The following is a 19,591-nucleotide window of genomic DNA, read 5'->3' as shown; positions in this document are numbered from 1 at the left end:
TAGATTCAAGATATTTATTTGTCATATGAAATTCAATTCTTACTTTTTCAACCTTTCCGCCACTCAAATAGAATAAAATGTACAAACTTAACGAACGTCGCAAACACGTCTGCCACGGTCCTGTTCAGGAATGCAGGTAAATAAATATAATTTAATAGTACTTTAATAAAGAAGACATCTTAATTAGAAAATATCAATGTGCTTGAAAAAATAAAAAAATAATAATTCATAATAATTTGATTTTAGCATTTAAAGAAAACCTGGTTTATTAACCATTACAGAAATGTAAAACATGCCAATTACCATTGCTGTTAACTAATAAATCTAATGAATTTGTTAAGCAATTACAGTACATAACAATTAATTTCGTAGCAAAAAGCTACAGCTACTAGAAATATAACTAACCCTTGTGTTAGCTTAGGCTGCATCGTAGCATGTTTATCCATGATAAACACGACTAAGAACAGGAATATAGAATAAACAACCTTTCATTTCTGATTTTATTACTCTCACTTTCTCGATTAATTGAGCTAAAACAATAACAGTTTTAGCACTTTAGCTCTCTGTGACGTTGCTAATCTTTGTTAGCTAATTCATGCTAACATCAGAAGCTAAGTTTATACGAACACCAGTTAGCCCTGTTAGCAAACTTTTAATGTTGTTTTTCTGGCCACCTCATGAAATTTGAGTCCAATATTCTTGGCTTTGTAAACCTTTGTTTATTTAATTTAGTTCAGTGTTAGCAAGAAAAATAATAATAATGACATAGTAGATGGCCAAATGTGAGAGTGAATGCAGAATTGGCTAATAGCAAACTCTTTCATGGAAAACCAGGCTGACTTTTTCTTATAATTTGTAATCTGCTCCAGTTTGGATTAAGACTCTTCAGTGAGGAGCAGTGTTGATGGATGGCGTGAGTATCGGAGCAACAGGAAGCTGCAAGTTGAATTGAATTGACTGTTTAATTGCTGTTGAACACACATGGCCGGTGCTTTGATTTTAAAATGATCATCACTCGTTTGCAATGCCTGTGAGGAGTAGAACATGTTTATAAGGCGTGTTTCAGACGTTTCCCTGCTCCTACACATCTGATTCAAATAGTCACCTCGTCAACAAGCTCTGCAAAAACCTGGCAACGACCAATTTATTTGAATCAGGTTTGTTGGAGCTGGGAAACGTGTGAAATGTGGGTCAGTGTTCAGTAGTGGGTGGGCAATAATATTGCATATTATCTTATTATGATCTTAAAATAAAAAAAACCCACAATATTCCATCATGATGGATGAATGCAATAAAGATACTCAAGGTGATATTTCACATCATTTCAAAGTAAAAGTGCTTGTTTTGATATGGAAGGATGTACGCGTCACAATAAAAACACATCTTTTAATATCAAAAATATCACAAATTAAGTAAATAATAATGCTCACTACTTTAATTGTTTAAAGGGAGAGGACTTTGCGGGGCCATGATATTGAGTGGTGGGCCCCATGTTTGACACCTCCGGTCTAAAACATGCAGGGCCAGGTATTAGGCATATGTTGTATAATCTATATAGTCAGTTATTTTGCTAATTTAAAAGTCATCCAAGTACCAAAGAGGGATGCAACATCTGTTTAAAAACAACAAACATAACACAAAAAGTGGCAGTGGCAGTGACATTATTTTTCCACAAGGGGGATGTCATTCTCCAGTCCCTGTGGTGAGCCCTCTTCCTCTTCCTCCTCATCTTCTTCCTTGTCCGTGTTCTTCCGTTGTGGTGAGCAGCGATGTAAATACGTCTTGTGGCTGAATCGGATGCTCTTTTCCTGGCCAAGGACCACACCTGCTCCCTTTACGCTCCCTCTCTTTATCTCTCTTATACACTGTATAAACACACACACACACACACATGCAGAGTGAGCGGGACAGTCCACTGCTGCATTAAAGGAAAGGACAGTGAGTAGACTGTCCCATTCAGAGGCAACACAAACTTTACCACGTTATGTACATAATTATTGTTTTTAGACACAATATTAATGCATCAACACAACTCTATCTACAGTCACTTCATCTAAGCCAGTGAAATTTTACCTCATTTATTTAAAACATTTTCCTCACCAAGTCACCCTCTTGTTTATTTTATTTTTTTTTTAAATATCAAAAACATTTTGACTCTAAGTGACAAGTCAAGTGCATTTTTATCTTTGCCTATAGTGGCTTTTACTCGTATGGTTTATTTATTTGGTTGTACTGTTGATTTGAAATTCTGTCAGGACGTGTTTTGAAGCGCTGAACGCCGGCCTGTGTGTGTGTGTGTGTGCGTGCGTGTGCTAATGTGCATGTGTACCCGCCCCCAATCCGCACTCACGTGTGCACCAGGTGCTGCTGTTGTTGCTGCTGATGGTCTCCACAAAGGCACGACTCTTGACACCCTGTCTTAAAATGACATGTCTTACTTTTATGAAATGAAAAACAACATATTTATCATATGAATCACTTCTTTAAGCACCAGACTTTTTATTTTTTTGGTTCTTTTTGTTTTTCTCAGCCTGCAGGATGGAGCAGAAATATGAAATATCACCATGCAGTAGTTAGACTTGTGGTTGCTGATGTTGTGAGACACTGAGGAAAGCTTCAGTGATGAGGTGAATACTCTTATTTTTTAAATCACATTTTATTAATGGATGGCTATGTTTTTGTTTGTGCTGAATGACAATGAGATGTCACATTTACAAGAAAACGAACAAAAAAAAAAAGAAGCAAATTTCCAAAGCTGACCGATGTTTTTTGAGATCAAGTCGTTTTGTTCTTCTTTTACTGTGGAATAAAAGCAACTTTCTGGTTCATAAGCAAGCACTGGTTTCCCTGACTGAGATCAAAACGTCTACTTTCAGATTATCTTACATTGCCACAGTCTCAGACTTGTTTACTGCCCAAAAACACTCAAGAAATGTATGTTGCATTTAAAAAAAAGCACAAAGGGTTTTTGTTTTTACACAGATATTTATTCAGAAATGACTTTTGATTGCTATTTTACTGTTTCCATCCAGTCACGAAGCCAAGAAAAGTTCTCAGCCTGCAGCTAAAACCAGAACACTGTCTAATAACCCTGTTGATCGCACTCCACTGCATATTTTCGCTGATTGCGTTCCACATCTTTCGTAATTTGCCTCTGTATGTTTTCCATAAAGCTGTCAAACCAACCAGACGCAGGGTGCACGGGACGCTGCTTTGTTTACATTTTACAAACGACGAAATATTCAGAGCAGCCTTTTTTTTTTTTCTAAAAAAGAATAAATTTAAAAAAAAGTTAGTGTAAAGTAGCTTTTTAAAAAGTCAGTTTTTCAGATTAAAACTCCAAGCAAAAATTAAATAAATCCCTCAGATGTCACCCTAACTATAAAAATACATATAAAAAGTCTAAATCATAATAGTGAATAGAGACAAAATTCAATGTATTAATTAATTAATTAAGTTTATTATGTTATGTTAATGATGAAAATCAAGATTATGGGGAGCTTTTTTTGCATCCAAATCATACCATTGACTCACACTGTCACATTTTTAATTAAATCATTTATATCTTAATTTACACCATTTAAAAAAAGAAGAAGGCATAAATCAAAATCTTCCCAAATATGTAACTTCTTTAATAACTCTTTACATAAACACGACATGTGAAGTGGACTGAAGTGACAGTGAGGTTTGGGGTTCATTCACGCAGACATCAGTATATCCCTCATGTTGTATAACATGGCGTTAGAATAGTAAGAATCAGTTTTAAATGCACTGAATCATTTTGAATTACACTTTCAATAAGTATGGAGTGACTTTACACACACACACACACACACGCCTCATTACATCACTGAAATAATGACTCTTGTTTATTTGAATGTGTATGTGGGTTGTTTTGTTTTTTTAATCCCTTGCTATGGATTTTGTTTTTATTTCTGGGAATTGTGCATGAAAAATGAAATTTAACTTAAGTTGAGTATTTTAGTATTTTCTTATGTTCTTCTTCATTTCTTTTTTTTTTTGTGGGAGGGGGTGTCTATGAATAAATAAAGGCGATCATTTAAAGAAAAGACATGCTTCCTTTGTGTGTGTGTGTGTGTGTGTTACAGTTTACTGTATAACATTACTCAAAATGATATGGTCTCTGTGTTCCTTCCACCAAAATAATTATAAAAATACTAAAATATTATGAGAGATTTTCAAAATAAAAAAGTGTCTGTGTTCTGTGTTGATATGGAACAAGCAATATATGATTCACAATAAAAGTATTTCATATGTTTACATTTATGTATATGAAATGTACCATGCTAGATTAACAGATTTACAGCAAAATCCTTACATTTTTGCAACTAATTCAAAATGTTTGGGTCGTTGCCATGATTGGGTTGTTTTTTTTTGAGTATTATACAACATATGATTCGTCAGATGAATTTGAGATAAATGCTGAATAAAATGTGTAAGAGATTTGTTTGTTTTCTATGTGTAGGAATTTGGAGAAGTGTAAAGTGGTCAAATATTTCATATGTGATTCTTTTATTCAGGTTCAGGGTCTGACGTCGGAAGGAGGCGGGACATAATCTGCCAGTGACGTGTCTGTGCGCCAATAGGAAGCCGGGGATCGTACGCACGTTGGCACAATTGGCTTAAAGTAAAACGTGCTGCGTCCTCGCGGTGACGCCGCGGTCATTGGCTGCAGATCTGTGCGTTGAAAATGTTCCTGCTGGAGGTGAGTGTGTGATCCAGATCAGATCCAGATCCAGATCCAGAAAGGCGGACGATGCAGCAGAAGTGTCCCTCCAGGTTTCTGCGGGGTCACTGTGCGCGATCACAGGCTACTTAGTTGCGCGCGCGCGCGCGTGTGTGTGTGTGTGTGCAGACGCACGGAGCTCGCGCCAGGTGGATGCGCCTGCAGTGATCCAGGTCGCCCCTATGGATCGCGTCCATGGATGTCTCCAAACCCGCTTTGGACAATAGTTTGAGTCCCAATGCGCGCGTTTCGTCGTCAGAAGACGCAGAAGCAGACGTGTTCCGCTGGCCCACGCCGCACAATGGTGTCAGCGGCGCGCAGGATGCGGCACCCGCCGCACAGCCGCCGCCGCCGCCACCACCACCGCCAGGCTTGTGGACGGCCGTGTTCGATTATGAAGCGAGTGCGGATGACGAGCTCAGCCTCCGCAGAGGAGACGTGGTGGAGGTCCTGTCCAAGGACTCCCTGGTGTCCGGAGATGAGGGCTGGTGGACCGGAATGATCGCGGACCGGGTCGGAATCTTTCCGTCGAATTATGTGAGCGAAGGGAAATGTATTCCGGAGGAAATCCGGGACACGGCGGAGCAGCAGTACCCGGTGCCTCCTCTGCACCGTGAGTATCCCATTGTGTTTTCTCACTTAAACGCAGCACAGCGTCGGTGCACTTGTCTTTTGTTGGGAGGCCAGATGAGACAGAGACAGACATACTGCTGTGTCATAGTAGACGCAGTGTTGCCTGTCTCTCTCTCTCTGTCTCTCTCTCTCTCTCTCTGTCTCTCTCTCTCTCTGTGTGTGTCTCTCTTCTGTTGGCCTAGAAACAGACTCATCATCCCCTCAGCTTCAGGACCACACTTCATTATCACAACAAACAAACACATCCTCACAATCATCATTATATATTACATTCTTCACTAAGTGCATCGGGGTCCAATAACAGTGGGTCAAATAGTCTTTTGTTGATGTTTTGCCTCATTTTTATGGTGTTTTTCCTTCAAAACTGCAGCCAACGAGAAGGAAATATCAAATAGTGCCCGATAAAGAGATGATAGTACAGCTAAACATGGAGTCAAAGCCTCTCCTGTGTGAATACACTATTCTGTAGAACCCAAAAAAACAAGTATGGGTCCAGGACGGGACAATATAGGGGATTATGGGTCTCGGACTAAGTTGATTGTGGTCATTTTCCATTATCGGGGTAATTGTGAGTGACAAATATTGGTTATTACTTGAAAATGCTGTCCAGCTGTTGAAATGAAGTCAGATATGCAAAGAAATGATTATAAAGAAGAAGCATGTTTAACAGTGAGGAGCGCTCACTTCGCCTCAGCTGTCTTTTGTTGGCTTTTATCTCTTCAAAGTCAGCTGACCTACTTTAACACACCGTCCCATCTGAAATATTCATCGGGGTTCGCTCGGTTATGAATCCACACAACAGGAATGTTTGGAGCCACGGTCCACACGTCCACACTCGGAGACGCTTGGTCACGCGCTCGCACTGAGAAAGTTCCAGAGTTTGCACCCTCTTAAGTTCCCAAGTGTAAACACAACAGCGGAGACATTAACAAGGAGGATGAGAGAAACACAAGGAATCTACATTAGGATTACACAGGATTACACTTTCCCTGCTAATTGGAGAATTCCCAGCAGGTCCAGTTGGACTCGTTCTGTCCTTTATTTAATGTCCTTGAATGGCTTTGTGTAAATACAGGCTATAACTCCCTCCAAGTTCCTTCAACTGTCCTTCAAAGTGTGTCAGATCTCCTGAGTCTTGTTTTCTATGGCCCCGTTCGGACCTGGGACTGACATCCAACCTGAAAGGTAGTCTGGGAGATCGTTTTGAATGTCCAAATTCTGTAACAGAATGTCCAAATGGGTAACATCAGATTTCATGCTACAGCAGCACGAGTTCAGCTTTGGCTCAATCAGCTTCTCGGGACTCTCAGACTCAGAAAACAATTCCATTCTCGCAAACAGTTGTTGAAGACGGTCTCCTCACTAGAGACACATCCATGACATTTTCCTGTGTTCACCATGTGTCCACATAACTGAGGACGCACATTAATTCCAGGTCTGACCTGGGCTGACACAGTATCTGCTGCCCTTATCTCCCCCTCAGTCCTGGAGATCGACTTCTCAGAGATGACCCTGGAGGAGATCATCGGCGTGGGCGGTTTCGGGAAGGTCTACCGCGCCGTGTGGCTGGGCTCCGAGGTGGCAGTGAAGGCAGCGCGACGGGACCCGGACGAGGACGCGGCGCAGACGCTGGAGAGTGTGCGTCAGGAGGCCAAGCTGTTCGCCATGCTCAACCATCCCAACATCATGGCCCTGCTGGGGGTCTGTCTGCAGGAGCCCAACCTCTGCCTGGTCATGGAGTACGCTCGGGGGGGCTCCCTCAATCGGGCGCTTGCAGGGAAACGCATCCCTCCCTGCACGCTGGTGGACTGGGCGGTGCAGATCGCACGGGGCATGTACTACCTGCACAGCCAGGCCATTGTCCCGATTATCCACCGGGACCTCAAGTCCAGCAACAGTAAGAGTTCCTTTATTTTGTATTTAGTATCACTTTATTATTATTATTATTATTATACTAATAGTATTACTTTTAGATTTCATTTTACAAACCTATTCTTTCAGCTTTCTGCATGCTGTTTTTCTATTTTATATCATGAGACATGAGACATTTAACGTGCGATCGATCAATAATGATAATCCAAAGGGGAATTTATTATTTGTCTTATTTGTGGTATTCAATCTTGTTTATCTCCAGTAAAGGCAGGGAGAAAGGTCTTTTCTGTGTATGTATATATATGTATATATTATATATCTATATATATATAGATAGATATATATATGCCAAATGAGTTGATTACTTGAGGGCAGAAAGGAAAATGAGTTTGTATGTGTGTGTGTGTTTGTGGAGCAGCCGTAATCTCGCCTTTTACCCAACTGGATCCCCCTAAATCCCAAGCCTATTACTGAGGATTTGCCCAACGCTCTGCCCCAGCCAACACACACAACCCGGCTTCTCTGCGGCCATTGGCCCGTTCTCTGGCGATCAGCTCAGGCTCTTTGTTTCCGATAGGCTGCTTTTAAAGTGATAAGTCGGTCAAACCCGTTGCCATCCCGGTCTGTTTGGGGGAAAACCCCTGCCCTCTTCACAGCACAGGAGGAAGCAGGACAGTGGAGTTGCAGCATGTGGGTCCACGTGACACTCTTGTTGTTGCTGGTACAGAGGTTTGACCTCGGTCGTCTGTGTAGTTTGCCTCCAACAAGTGTTTATTTGAATGATTTACTGGGACCTTTGGCATCAACTAGGCACTTTTTCTTATAGAGCTGCTGCTCATCAAACTCCAACTCAAGCCTGACACAAATAGAGGAAGGAGAAGGGCAATCCGCCCCTCGCGGTGGTTGCATCCTGTATTTATGGGTACGACAAATGACAAAAGTAATTGCACACAGATCAACACGGGTCGCACACCTTTCATGAGTTATCACCAGCACTTATCACAGTTCTTCTTGATTAACTGCTGTTAACCGCTGATAACTGTTTTCATAATTGAGTTGTCTTCTCATGATGACTTTATTTTTTTTACACTTTATACATTTATTTACCTTTTTTCTTTTCAATAAAGCAACTTTAATAAAAAAAAAAATAAATAAAAAAAACATTTGAATTCACTAGGGATGGGAATGAGTATCGGACAGCATTGGTCAAAATTATTGGCTAGGATATGCTAGGATATGCTAACCCTAGCACTTTGGGATTATTTTTTTTAGAATATAAAGTGCCCTACAAATAAAATGTATTATTATTATTATTATTATTATTATATCGCATGGATTAAATCGATAAAATTCTTTATGTATCACAATGCACAGGCTGTAAAAATGGAAATGAAAAATCAGCAAAAGCTTTATAGCTGAGTCATGTTTGCGCTGTTTATATTTCTTTTAGGGAGAATAATATTTGTTGCAGTTGGAGAATCGTGTGTTTGAAACTATACTGTACAAATGTGTTGTTAGCAGCTTCTAATGGTCTAAAATGACTGTTATTGGACTAATATCGGTATCGGTAGTCTTTGCGATATCGGTATCGATATCGGTCTCGGACACATGTTGGGCATCCATACTTTACTGCTCACTGGATATTTTCTGGCCTTTTTTTTCTCCCATTCTCTGTAAACCCTAGACATGATGTCAGAACATAGAGCTATTTTCCTAAAGTAGGTCACAGTGACAGCAGCATAAATTTGCTTCTACATGTAAAAGCGTGGCTGCACAGTCCCCTCTGCAAGAGCTGTGGTATCGTATTGTCTCAGCTGGATTTTGCTGTGAATCGGCCAAACTTTACCTGTAAATGACGGTTTAAAATCTATTTGTAACTGGCTATTTTATTAGATGAACTCATCTCCATCCTGTCTGCTATCTCCACTACCATCCTTTTCACATAACCCGCCATTAGACAGATGCTCTTATCTAAAGCGCAGCACATTACAGTGAGTGCAAACATGATTGGCCTCTGGGGGGAATCGGCCGTGTTTGTCTCAGGTCGTAGACGCAGGATGTCCTTCCATCACATGTTCGGGTTTAGGTTTTCTTTGGAAACTGCCTCGGTGGCATCACGGCCACATGAGCAGCAGATGAAGGGAGCGCTCGGTTTTGCACCACAGCCTGCAGACACACCCTCCGCGCTGGGCACAGCAGATGGCTCGGCATGTGGAGCTAAACGGTCGTGTGGTCAGAGAGATTCCAGTTTGCCTGTGAACGTTGGGAATAGAGCTGTTTTTAGAGCCTATCGGAGCAAATGGGCGTGTCGCTGTTTAAGGGTGCGTTCACACCAGCCTCGTTTAGTGCTGTTAAATCGAACCCTGGTGGGTTTGTCCTTTTAGTACAGTTTGTTTGGATCAGTGTGGTCTGAGACAAACAAACAAACAGAACTCTGGTCCTCTTGAAAGACATGGTCTTAGACCGCTTGCAAATGAACTCTCGAGTGCTTCATAACTGGTGCACCTTTTAGTTCATCAGTATTGGCGAGTACTGGAGTCCATGGACCGATCTGATACCACATAATTTATTAGAGCTCCGTTAGCTCTGACGCGGTTCTTCTTCGCCGCTCCTGAAACAGTTGCGCTGCGCTGTTTTAGAGGTGTGAAGAAGAACTGATCACCCGACGCCTGTAGACAAGGAGCTAACGTTAGCTCATCATGTCGGCGGTTTGGCAGTATTTACCAGTTAGCTCCGTTAGCGTTGGTAGCTGAGCTAGCTCCGTTAGCACGCCTACAGTCAAACTGGAGCGGCCCGTTTATTAAAAGAAAAGAGCAGCGCGACAACTAACCAGCGTACCTGTGTCCTGTGTATGTATGCCTCTGTTTTTAAAGTTTAACGTTACTTCAGAGACTCATTTTAACAATCTGGAGTCATGTAAAAATTATGTCACGCGTCAGTCGTCAAGGAAACATGAAGCTCTGCCAGTGCTGCGTTGTTTGGACCAGAGTCAAAACAAATATACAAGCTTAAAAATGAAATAAATGGTGTCCATTTGCTGTATTCGTTCATGTTTTACAGAGGGTTCAACCTGAGCCAAACTTTACCACCAATGATAATCATATCACAGTCATGCAGGCGTAGTAGGATACATTTTTTTTATAACACACTGGTATCGGTATCGGTACTCTGTATCGGCCGATACCCACAGCACAAGTATCGTAATCGGTATCGGGAGGGAAAAATGGTATCTGAACATCTCTAAATGACCATCATGATAATCTGGATTAATTTTGATTTTATGGCTGTAGAATTGTCAAAAAATTTCCCTTTTCTGTCCCTTTTTCCAAGATATCTTTCACTTTCAATATCTTGTAGTTATTCAAGTGTTCAGGAATGCGGTACTGTACTGAGATGCTGACGTCACAAACGTGCTGGTGCTGGTGGTGAATCTCGTCTGTGATGGGATGGTCCTTCCGCAGAAGTCCTGAGGGCTACCGTAATGACAAGTATATGGGCGCAGAGCTCTATTTCTCCGCTGTCCGGTATCCATCCATCCATCTTCTATCGCTTTATCCTCCACATGAGGCATGAGGGATGCAGCGCCGCCTCAGGCGAGGAGGGGAATACCGGCCGAATGCTGCAACCCCCAATTGAACCAAGTCCCCGATCGAACCGAGTCTAGCAGACTATTAGGTGTAAAAAAAAAAAGATGAATCGAATATTAATCGATTACTAAATTAATCGGCAACTTTTTTGATAATCGAATAATTGGTTTGATGCTTTTTTCTCATGATTAAAACAAGATTTCCGATCGTTTATCGTTCTTCATTTCTTTGCTCTGGATCACAAAGAAGTCATTAAAAGTGAATCATTTTGGTTTGTGGACAAAACAAGACACTTGTTCCAGGTTTGACGAACACCGTCATTTTTTTTTATGGACCAAATGATGAATAATCGACAGATTAATCCACGATGAAAATAATCGTTAGTTGCGGCTCTAAAAACAACCATAGTATAAACAAATGGCTGTTCAGGTGAGTTCACACAAAGCTGGTTAAGCCTCTCGCTGTGTTGCTTAGTATAGGATAAACACTTGGCTCCCTCAGTCGGGTCTGATAGTTTTGCGTGGCAGTTGCTGTTTTTTCAGTTCAGAGGGACACGGTTTACAAATGATGTGACGAGCCAAGATCAAACCGAGGCTACAACGACATCCTCAGTAGTGACACATGCAGTGATATCATGAGCGTAGATTCAGGTTCTGTGCTTCTCATCTCTGCTTTCTTGTGTCGTTGGAGCTCACGCCGTTTGTTCTCTCTCCCTCTCTCTTTTTTCTCTCTCTTCTCTGTATGTGTCCCACCGATCCTTTCATCATGGCTGCACCCTGTTTCGTTCAACCGCCTTGTCTGTCATTTGTGTGTGTGTTTCAAACATGAATTTGTGGGGACTCCTCCTCCTCCTCCTCCTCCTCCTGCTGTTGCTGCCACCTCTCCCAACATTTCAATCCTGGAAATGAACCATTTATTTATTCATTTTCTTATTGTGCTGTCAATTTGCACGAATTCCCGCCACATCCTCCAACTCCAAAATCTCCCCCTCCATCACTTCCCACTCCACCCCCCTGCTGAACCCACATACCCACGCCAGTCCTCATCCTGGAGAGGGTTGAGATGGAAGACCTCAGCAACAAGACCCTGAAGATCACAGACTTTGGCCTGGCAAGAGAATGGCACCGCACCACCAAGATGAGCGCCGCAGGCACCTACGCCTGGATGGCGCCCGAGGTCATCCGCTCGTCTATGTTCTCCAAGGGTAGCGACGTTTGGAGGTGGGCAGAGGACTGGCTCTGTGTGGCAGACAAACTGCACCAGGTTGTAGATGTGCTCGGGAGAAACTGAGCCAAAACCAGGCAGAGGGAAAAAGTTCAGCGCGAGCAGCAGTTTCCATAGTAACAATGCAGAGACACAGAAGAGGACAGAGCGTTGTTTTTTTTAGACGAGAACAAAACTGGAGAGGGCCGATGAGTAAATTAAGTCAAATATACAACACTGAACATTACTTTTGTGCAGTCAGAGAGAAGGTGAAGTGTCTCTGCTTTATTTATCAGGTCAAACAGCAACATCTAATACAGTTGTACAGTAATTACACTTTCATTTAATGCATATTGACTTAATATTCAGAGGTTTTATTTGTGAGTTAGGGCTGCAATGATCAATTACTGAATTGACTAGTAATCGATTGCTAAATTGATGAACTAATTTGATACTCAGTAAAACAGGCTCTGGGATTTCTCAGCTTCTTATGTGTGAATATTTTCTATTTCAGTTTATTTGCTCCATATAACATAACAGAGAAATAAGTTTGTGGACAAAACAGACATTTGAGAACATTATTTTGAGGTTTTATGGACCAAACAACTAATTGATTAATCGATGAAATGATTATCAGGTTATTATGAAAAATAATTACAGTATATAATACTGTATATAATGAATTCAAGGCAGCATTATCTAAATATAATAAAAAATCTAATATGCAATTAAGATTTTAAAAATATGTAAAAAAAAACAGTATTCCTAAAGGATAAATTAGTTCAATTCTGGATCAATGTGAAATAATGGACCGTATGAATGTATTCGAAAATACAATCGCAAGCAGAATATCTTAAAATATCTTGAAAATGTCACTGTGAAATTATTTTTATAGAAATAAAATGCAGGTTAAATCTGCTTCGGTGAAGAACACTGGAAGCAAAATACTTGTAACTGTTTATATGAACTTCATGTCCTAATATGTTGTTTATGTGACAACTCCAGAAGTGAAAATGTGGATTGATGAACTTGCTCATATGAATTTATTTGCCTCGCCTCGGCACAGTTAAGTCGTGTTTCCACTAGTGTAGAACTTTTTTTTTTTTTTTGTACCTGCTCTGGCGAGGTTCCAAGCGTGCTGAGGCAACACTATGTGTGACGTCACCAGACTGCTGGCCACTGATTGGTCAGAGTATCGTCACGGGAACGTAAGAATCAAGCCGATCAATAGATCAGTTAAAAACAGTCCTAACAATGTGGGTTAATCTCCAACACGTGTGTGTCGTGTAAAACAAAGAGTGCAGTGATGACTCTGTGATGACTCCGCCCACGTTGAGTAGGTACTTTTTTTGGTAGTGGAGCTGCGACCTGTAATTAGGAGTGCGGCCCTTGTCCTCACACTCTCAGCAGCATTAACGGTCCATCTTGGCTCTGCCTGACCGAATGTGGGAGTTTCCCCATTTAAAACGGGATTTAAGTCCCGATCAGTCAAGGGAGTCAAGGAGTGCAGATCATTTTGTCCTCCCTCAACTGCATTGAACACTAATCCTAATTTCATATGCGCGCGTGGTTTGCATGAGACAATCCATGAAACCTCTGCTTATAAGATCTCTAGGTCCTTCACCAGAACAACAGTGTGTGCTGAATTTGTCCACTTCTCTTCACCTTTGGCATCACGTATTTGTCAGTGGAGACCTTATGTCGTGACTTGTATGTCAGGAGCATATCATTGGGTCACCTGTGTCCATTGCTGCGGTTGTTGTTCGTTTGATCGCTCTGGTTTGTTTTGTTTTCTTCTCCTCTTTGTAACCCTGAAGTTATGGCGTGTTGCTGTGGGAGCTGCTGACCGGAGAAGTTCCTTTTCGGGGTATCGATGGCCTCGCGGTGGCCTACGGCGTGGCGATGAACAAACTCGCTTTGCCAATTCCCTCTACTTGTCCTGAGCCCTTTGCACGTCTCATGGAGGGTAAGACTCATTTTAATAATAACGTATTTAACTTATTTAACCATATTTGCTTGGGAAAGAGAAGGGTGAGCGGAGGAGTACGCCGTTTGTTTCAATCTGTGGTCTCTTGTCAGTATTTCTGTACATTATTGTCATTTACATGCCAGAAAGAGTCTATACATTTGTAAAAATGAGCCAAGTAACCGCAAAACTATTATGTATTCATCCACTGCAGCAAGTGAGATTTCTAAAATATAAATAAGGGCTTACATCACATCACCCAACGGAATATTTTATGGCTTTCTGGAATCAAGTGCCAAAAAGTAATTTCTGCTCGGGGAGAGTTGGCCTGAAGCTGTTCCTCGTCTTTTGCTGCAGAGTGCTGGAGCTCCGACCCTCACGCGAGGCCACAGTTCACATCTGTTTTGGACCATCTGACGGCCATCGAGGAGTCCGGCTTTTTTGAAATGCCAGCAGAGTCCTTCCACTCTCTGCAGGACGACTGGAAACTGGAGATCCAGGAAATGTTCGATCAGCTGAGGACCAAGGAAAAGGTACAAAAATGAGAGATGGAAATCCTTTGTCCCTTTTAGGAAAGTGTTTTTCGCCGTCATCATATTCTGGTTTCTCCGGCAGGAGCTGCGGTCGTGGGAGGAGGAGCTGACTCGGGCGGCACTGCAGCAGAAGTGTCAGGAGGAGGCCTTGAGGAGGCGTGAGCAGGAGCTGGCCGAGAGGGAGATCCACATCCTGGAGCGAGAGCTCAACATTATCATTCACCAGCTCTGCCAGGAGAAGCCTCACGTGGTGAGGAGGCAGGGGAAGTTCCGTCGGAATCGCCTCAAACTCAAGGATGGAAACAGGATCAGCTTACCTTCAGGTACAAACTGTCCCACTGCTGTACTGTATGACAGTGAGTCACAATTACCGCTGGGATATTGGGATTTTAGACAAAGTTTCACCTGGAGGTTTTCATTTTAATGTTTAAATTTCCTTAAATTTACTCTTTTTTTTTTTTCAGATTTTCAGCATAAAATCACGGTGCAGGTGTCTCCTTCCCACGACAGGCGGAGGAGTTTGCTCAGCAGCGGCTCCAGCCCCCCGAACAGTCCACCCATGCTGCCCCGCCTCAGAGCCATTCAGCGTAAGACGTCCAAAAACATCTTTTTATCGTTTTTATTGTGCATATGAATTGACCCGCGTCACCGTTGTTTCACAGTCACTCCAGGGGAAGGGTGTCACGCCTGGACTCGTAACAAATTTTTTCAGCCGGATGATGACGAGGGCGAGAGGAAGAGCTCCAGGAAGAAAGGCCGAGCGCGTGGATGTTGCCCGCACAGGGAGCACAGCGCTGACGCCAGGTGAGAGGACTGCAGATATTAACCAACTCTTACGAGGTTATTTCTCATTATTTGTAGTTTTTAAATCATTTCTATCCTGACAGTACAAAGCCTCCCCACGAGGGCAGCAGGCAGCGGTCCTGCAGTGCCCCAAACCTCCGCAGATCCCCAAGACACAGTCCAGCAGTGCCTGGAGTGCCAAGCCTCGTGGAGATGGGTAAGCAGTGTTGTGGAGATTTTTGATTATCAGGCGAGATGACCAATGATGGAGTCTCACGAGTCAGTGATGAGTCAAGTTGAAATATTTTATTGTCGACGGCTCAGATCCGAGGAGAACTGAGACGATCCCTGACATCTGAACAGTAACGCATCATCGCAGATGCCTGGCACCTTGGTATCTAGGGAGGGAACCTTGAAAGGCTCCTAGTTTGTGTCTTATCATAAGTTATGGCTGTTAATACTGTCCACCAGATCTGGTTACATATATATATTGAACTGAAAGTTGGCTCTTCTTGGCTTGGGTTCCCCCTTGTGAAAGAGGTCTCGATCTCAATGGGTCTTTTATCTGGTTAAATAAATGTTAAATTAAAATACATTTAAAGTCCAGTGTCTAACATTTATTTGCAGAAATTCAAGATACGCCAACACAGTCTTGTAATGCGCTCTGATGGTCCAACTAATGTTTTTGATAACATCCTGAAGGCCACCGTACGAGGAGGCTACCGTAGGGTGAGCAGAGATCTGCACACTCACCAGTCCATCTCAATAATTCTTACAAAGCTTAAAGACATTGCAGTCTGGCTGGAAAAAAACATGAAGGACTAAAGTAAGATATTTCATCCCCACATGGGTTTCAGTGGTTGACGTGGGAACCACAGATGTTTGCAGCTGTGTAAAACATTATTTATGCTGCTGAAAAAGGATCTCGCTCAGTCAGCAAGTCAACTGTGGTTGGATGGAAATTCAAGAATCAGTGTTAGGTCTGTGCGTGGAAGCTTTGTAGGACAAACAAATCAATCTTAACATATGTATATGCTGTATGTGTTTGCAGAAAATGAAGACTGCTGCTTCACTACGGAACCAGGAGCGGCTTCTGGTCAGTCCTACCTCTGCATCCCCTTCAACAAGGAAGTCCACTTAGCGGCTCCTGCGGACACTGATGGCGACGAGTACTGCCCCAGTGCTAGTCAGGTGCCGGGAACGTCACCGTGCAAAAAGAGCCCAGTAGGAGGTCGACGCTCTGAGCTGGTGCTGCTGGGCTGTGGAGCTCTGCTGGCAGCGGTCGGACTGGGCTGCAACCTGTTAACTTTAGCCCAGCCAGAGGAGAGCATCAAATCACGATGGGACAGCTTCTTCCACAGAACAGGGGGCCAGCGGCAAAACACCAGCCCCCCGACCCGCGGACTGTTCAGGCGGCAGAGCCCGCTGAAGCCCTCGGCTCCCTCGGTACCTGAAAGAGGCTTACCTTCGTCTTATACACTGCTGTCCTTGTCCTCTGTGTCTGACTGCAACTCCACGCGCTCACTCCTGCGCTCCGACAGCGAGGAGTTGTTGGTGTGTCGCTCTGCCTCGCCGCCCGCACACCCAACTCTGAAGCTGCTGCAGCAGCAGGTTATCCAAACCCCGGTCAACCCGCTGGTCAACACCCACCTCGAGAGCTTCAAGCGTAACCCGCGCCAGTCCCTCACACCCACGCACGTACCCTGTGTCCCCAGTACTTTGCGTGGCCTGCGGCGAACGCCATCAGATGGAGCCATCAAGAAGAGCTGCCCTCTGAGTAATCTGGAACCATTGCCAGAAAGAACGGCGTTACAGAACACAGGTTAAGGCGTGTCTCTTTTATTCCAACTACAATGTACAATTTTAAAATTTGCATTTTAAGACATTCGTTGACACCAGAAACTGGGACTTACTGTACTTTTTTTACGCCATGCCACCAAGACTTTGACATTTTGGATCTTACTGAAGATCTTACTGATAGTATTAATACCTGTAATACCTGGAAAACAAGCTAGTGTAGTACCCATACTTGCTTTCTTGCATTTCTTATCCAAACATCATCAAAGCACACACAACTTTGTAGTCTTTCAAGTGACCTGTTATCTGATTGACAACCAGCCGTTCCTTGCATGTATAAATAGATGCTATAAAGTCAAAATGGTAGCATGCTAGCATTATGTTTAGCTTAGCTTTGGGGAGCAGCCAGCTAGCATGGTAGACCATGACGGCGGCAGGTGACGTTTGTTAAATCAAGAATATTGTTCTGATAACCGCTCCTCTGTTCTCTGGTCTCTGAATCATTTCCCTTTCTTCTCGTTTTACCACAACAGGTTGCTTCAGAGGTTTAAAGGAAGACTTTTATGAGGTTCCCCGGCTCCCCGATCCTAATCTTGTCTTCCCTCCAACACCTCGTCGCCGCTGTGCTCCTGAACGCCCCAAAACCTTGGACTTTGGAGCTCGGCCTCGGCCTTCACCACGGGCACGTAGTGATGTGTTTTGGGCGGAGGCGAGGCCCAGGGCAAACGGACTAATCCTGGGTAACGGCGAGTCCCCTGCCCACACCTCCAGCACAGAGACTCCCCCCACTGTAGAGTTTTGGAGAGACCCAGCTGTGTTGCCCACCCCGATGGAAGCCCCAACGCCCTACTCCCCTCGCAGAGGCGGAAACCTGTTGGATCAGCGGGATGAGGGACAGAACCGGGATGGAACCGCCCCACTATGTAAACCAGAGATCAGCTTTCCCAAAGACTCACCTTACCGTTACAAACCTGGATTCTGGTCCTAATTCAGCCTCAACTGAGTCCAACACAAGATCAGGGTTGTCCATGCTATTAAGTCTTTGGACTGTTAGTGGTCTTGGTCAGTTGATTCAGTTTTTAGCTTTAACTGGACCTTCTTGGTAGTTCACAGTTTTCCGTTCATAAATTTGGAAGTAAATTAAAGGGAAATATTTCCCTTTAATATTTACACAAAAAGTAAAATCTGTCATGGATACTGAACAGACATAATAAATATTGACCCTGGTCAATGGCCAAATAACAGTTTTTTCTTGATCCCATGATATGTCACTGATTTATTTTCCTTTTTAGGAATAAGCGGTTAAAATTACTTTTTAGCAGAACAGTTTTACAAAGATTTTCTCTCTTTTATAATTTCAAACATGAGTTGATGATTGTGCATTTCATGAAGTGCACTTTTGGGAAGCATTATGAATGTAGAGCTTGTAACGGTGTCTCTTATTATTTGTCTGTAAAAACATTGTGTTATTTGATTTAATCTCCACCTTCTGTGCTAGTAGCGGATGAATTCCTGTTTTGTACTGAGCACCTGTCGTCATCAGTCACTTCTGCAGAGTTACATCCCAGGGATGGGGAATGCTGTTGTATAATATGATCATTTCTTGGCATGAGCAGCTGAATCAGTATCATAATGTCTGATATCTCGAGCTCTTTACTGTGAATTGTATAAAGAGTCACTAAAACTTGAGTGTGACCTGAAGTCACAGGGAAGTTTGTGTTTGTAGTTCTCATGAATTGTTGATGAAGATAGAATGATATGTTTTAGCTTATTGTAAGCAGCATTCTGCATGAGCAGGCCCTGGTGGCATGTGGAAGTTCATTTCAGATTATCTATTTATATTTTTATTGATTTTATTTATTGATTAATTTATCTGAGGCTTTATTTTTATATTTTCTTTTTTTCTGCCTTGATTTTTGACAGTCATCAATGTTTGCGAATGTTTTCAGTGGTTTTGAGGAGTTGCTCTGTCTGAAAGTGATTTGATGACTGCAGTCACATTTGACTTTATGTTTGTGTTTTGCTGCATCGTGGATTACTTATTCTCCATTTTTCTTTTTTTGGGTTTTGGAAATCCCTTTGCAAGGGTGAAAATAGTTCCACTCAAAATAAAGAAATAGCACTGACGTGATTGGTTGATTAATTAATTCATTTTAAAATATAAGCATCTCAGTTTTGAAAAAAAGCGCTGCTTATCATTATTTTATTTCACAGTAAATTGATTGTGTTTTTTTGTTGGTTTGTTTTGCAAAAAGAATCAAATTTACATTAACAAGTGTGGATTTAGGAAACTGTCGCTGACTTTTTTACTCGGTAGATATATAATTCAACGAAATCAAAAACGGTAAAAATGTTTTGTTGAACTAAATGAATGAAAATGTTCAAGTTGGGGATAACACTGTAATACTGAGTGACATGTATTTGCACTGGTACACACTGATTTGAGTAAAATCATTGCTAACAATAACAA

General features: G+C 42.5%; 1 protein-coding gene across 3 annotated transcripts; it reads left to right on the top strand.

The window, feature by feature from the left end:
• Window positions 1-4,696: 4,696 nt before the first annotated feature.
• map3k9 (mitogen-activated protein kinase kinase kinase 9) lies at window positions 4,697-19,247 on the top strand. Of its 3 annotated transcripts, none has more exons than XM_044047728.1 (11): window positions 4,697-5,360; window positions 6,864-7,277; window positions 11,879-12,059; window positions 13,860-14,008; window positions 14,366-14,541; window positions 14,624-14,864; window positions 15,006-15,128; window positions 15,204-15,345; window positions 15,429-15,541; window positions 16,376-17,146; window positions 17,655-19,247. In XM_044047728.1, exons 1-11 carry the CDS (start codon window positions 4,943-4,945, stop codon window positions 18,107-18,109), a joined length of 3,183 nt encoding a protein of 1,060 aa, XP_043903663.1. In that variant the 5' UTR covers window positions 4,697-4,942; the 3' UTR covers window positions 18,110-19,247. The 3 variants fall into 3 exon arrangements, with proteins under 3 accessions (XP_043903663.1, XP_043903664.1, XP_043903665.1); XM_044047729.1 differs by having other exon boundaries at window positions 16,376-17,152; window positions 17,655-17,714; XM_044047730.1 differs by lacking the exon at window positions 11,879-12,059 and having other exon boundaries at window positions 5,132-5,360.
• The last annotated feature ends 344 nt before the right edge of the window (window positions 19,248-19,591 follow it).

This window comes from Solea senegalensis, linkage group LG16 (genome assembly GCF_019176455.1).
Source record: "Solea senegalensis isolate Sse05_10M linkage group LG16, IFAPA_SoseM_1, whole genome shotgun sequence".
NCBI lineage: Eukaryota > Metazoa > Chordata > Actinopteri > Pleuronectiformes > Soleidae > Solea > Solea senegalensis.
This window is presented reverse-complemented; position numbering and strand designations above follow the sequence as displayed.

Excerpts from the sequence above, each read along its gene's own strand:
- map3k9 (XM_044047728.1), top strand. The coding sequence starts at position 4,943 with ATGGATGTCTCCAAACCCGCTTTGGACAATAGTTTGAGTCCCAATGCG. Across the intron at positions 15,542-16,375 it reads GCCAAGCCTCGTGGAGATGG|AAAATGAAGACTGCTGCTTC; the intron begins GTAAGCAGTGTT and ends ATGTGTTTGCAG. Across the intron at positions 17,147-17,654 it reads AACGGCGTTACAGAACACAG|GTTGCTTCAGAGGTTTAAAG; the intron begins GTTAAGGCGTGT and ends TTACCACAACAG.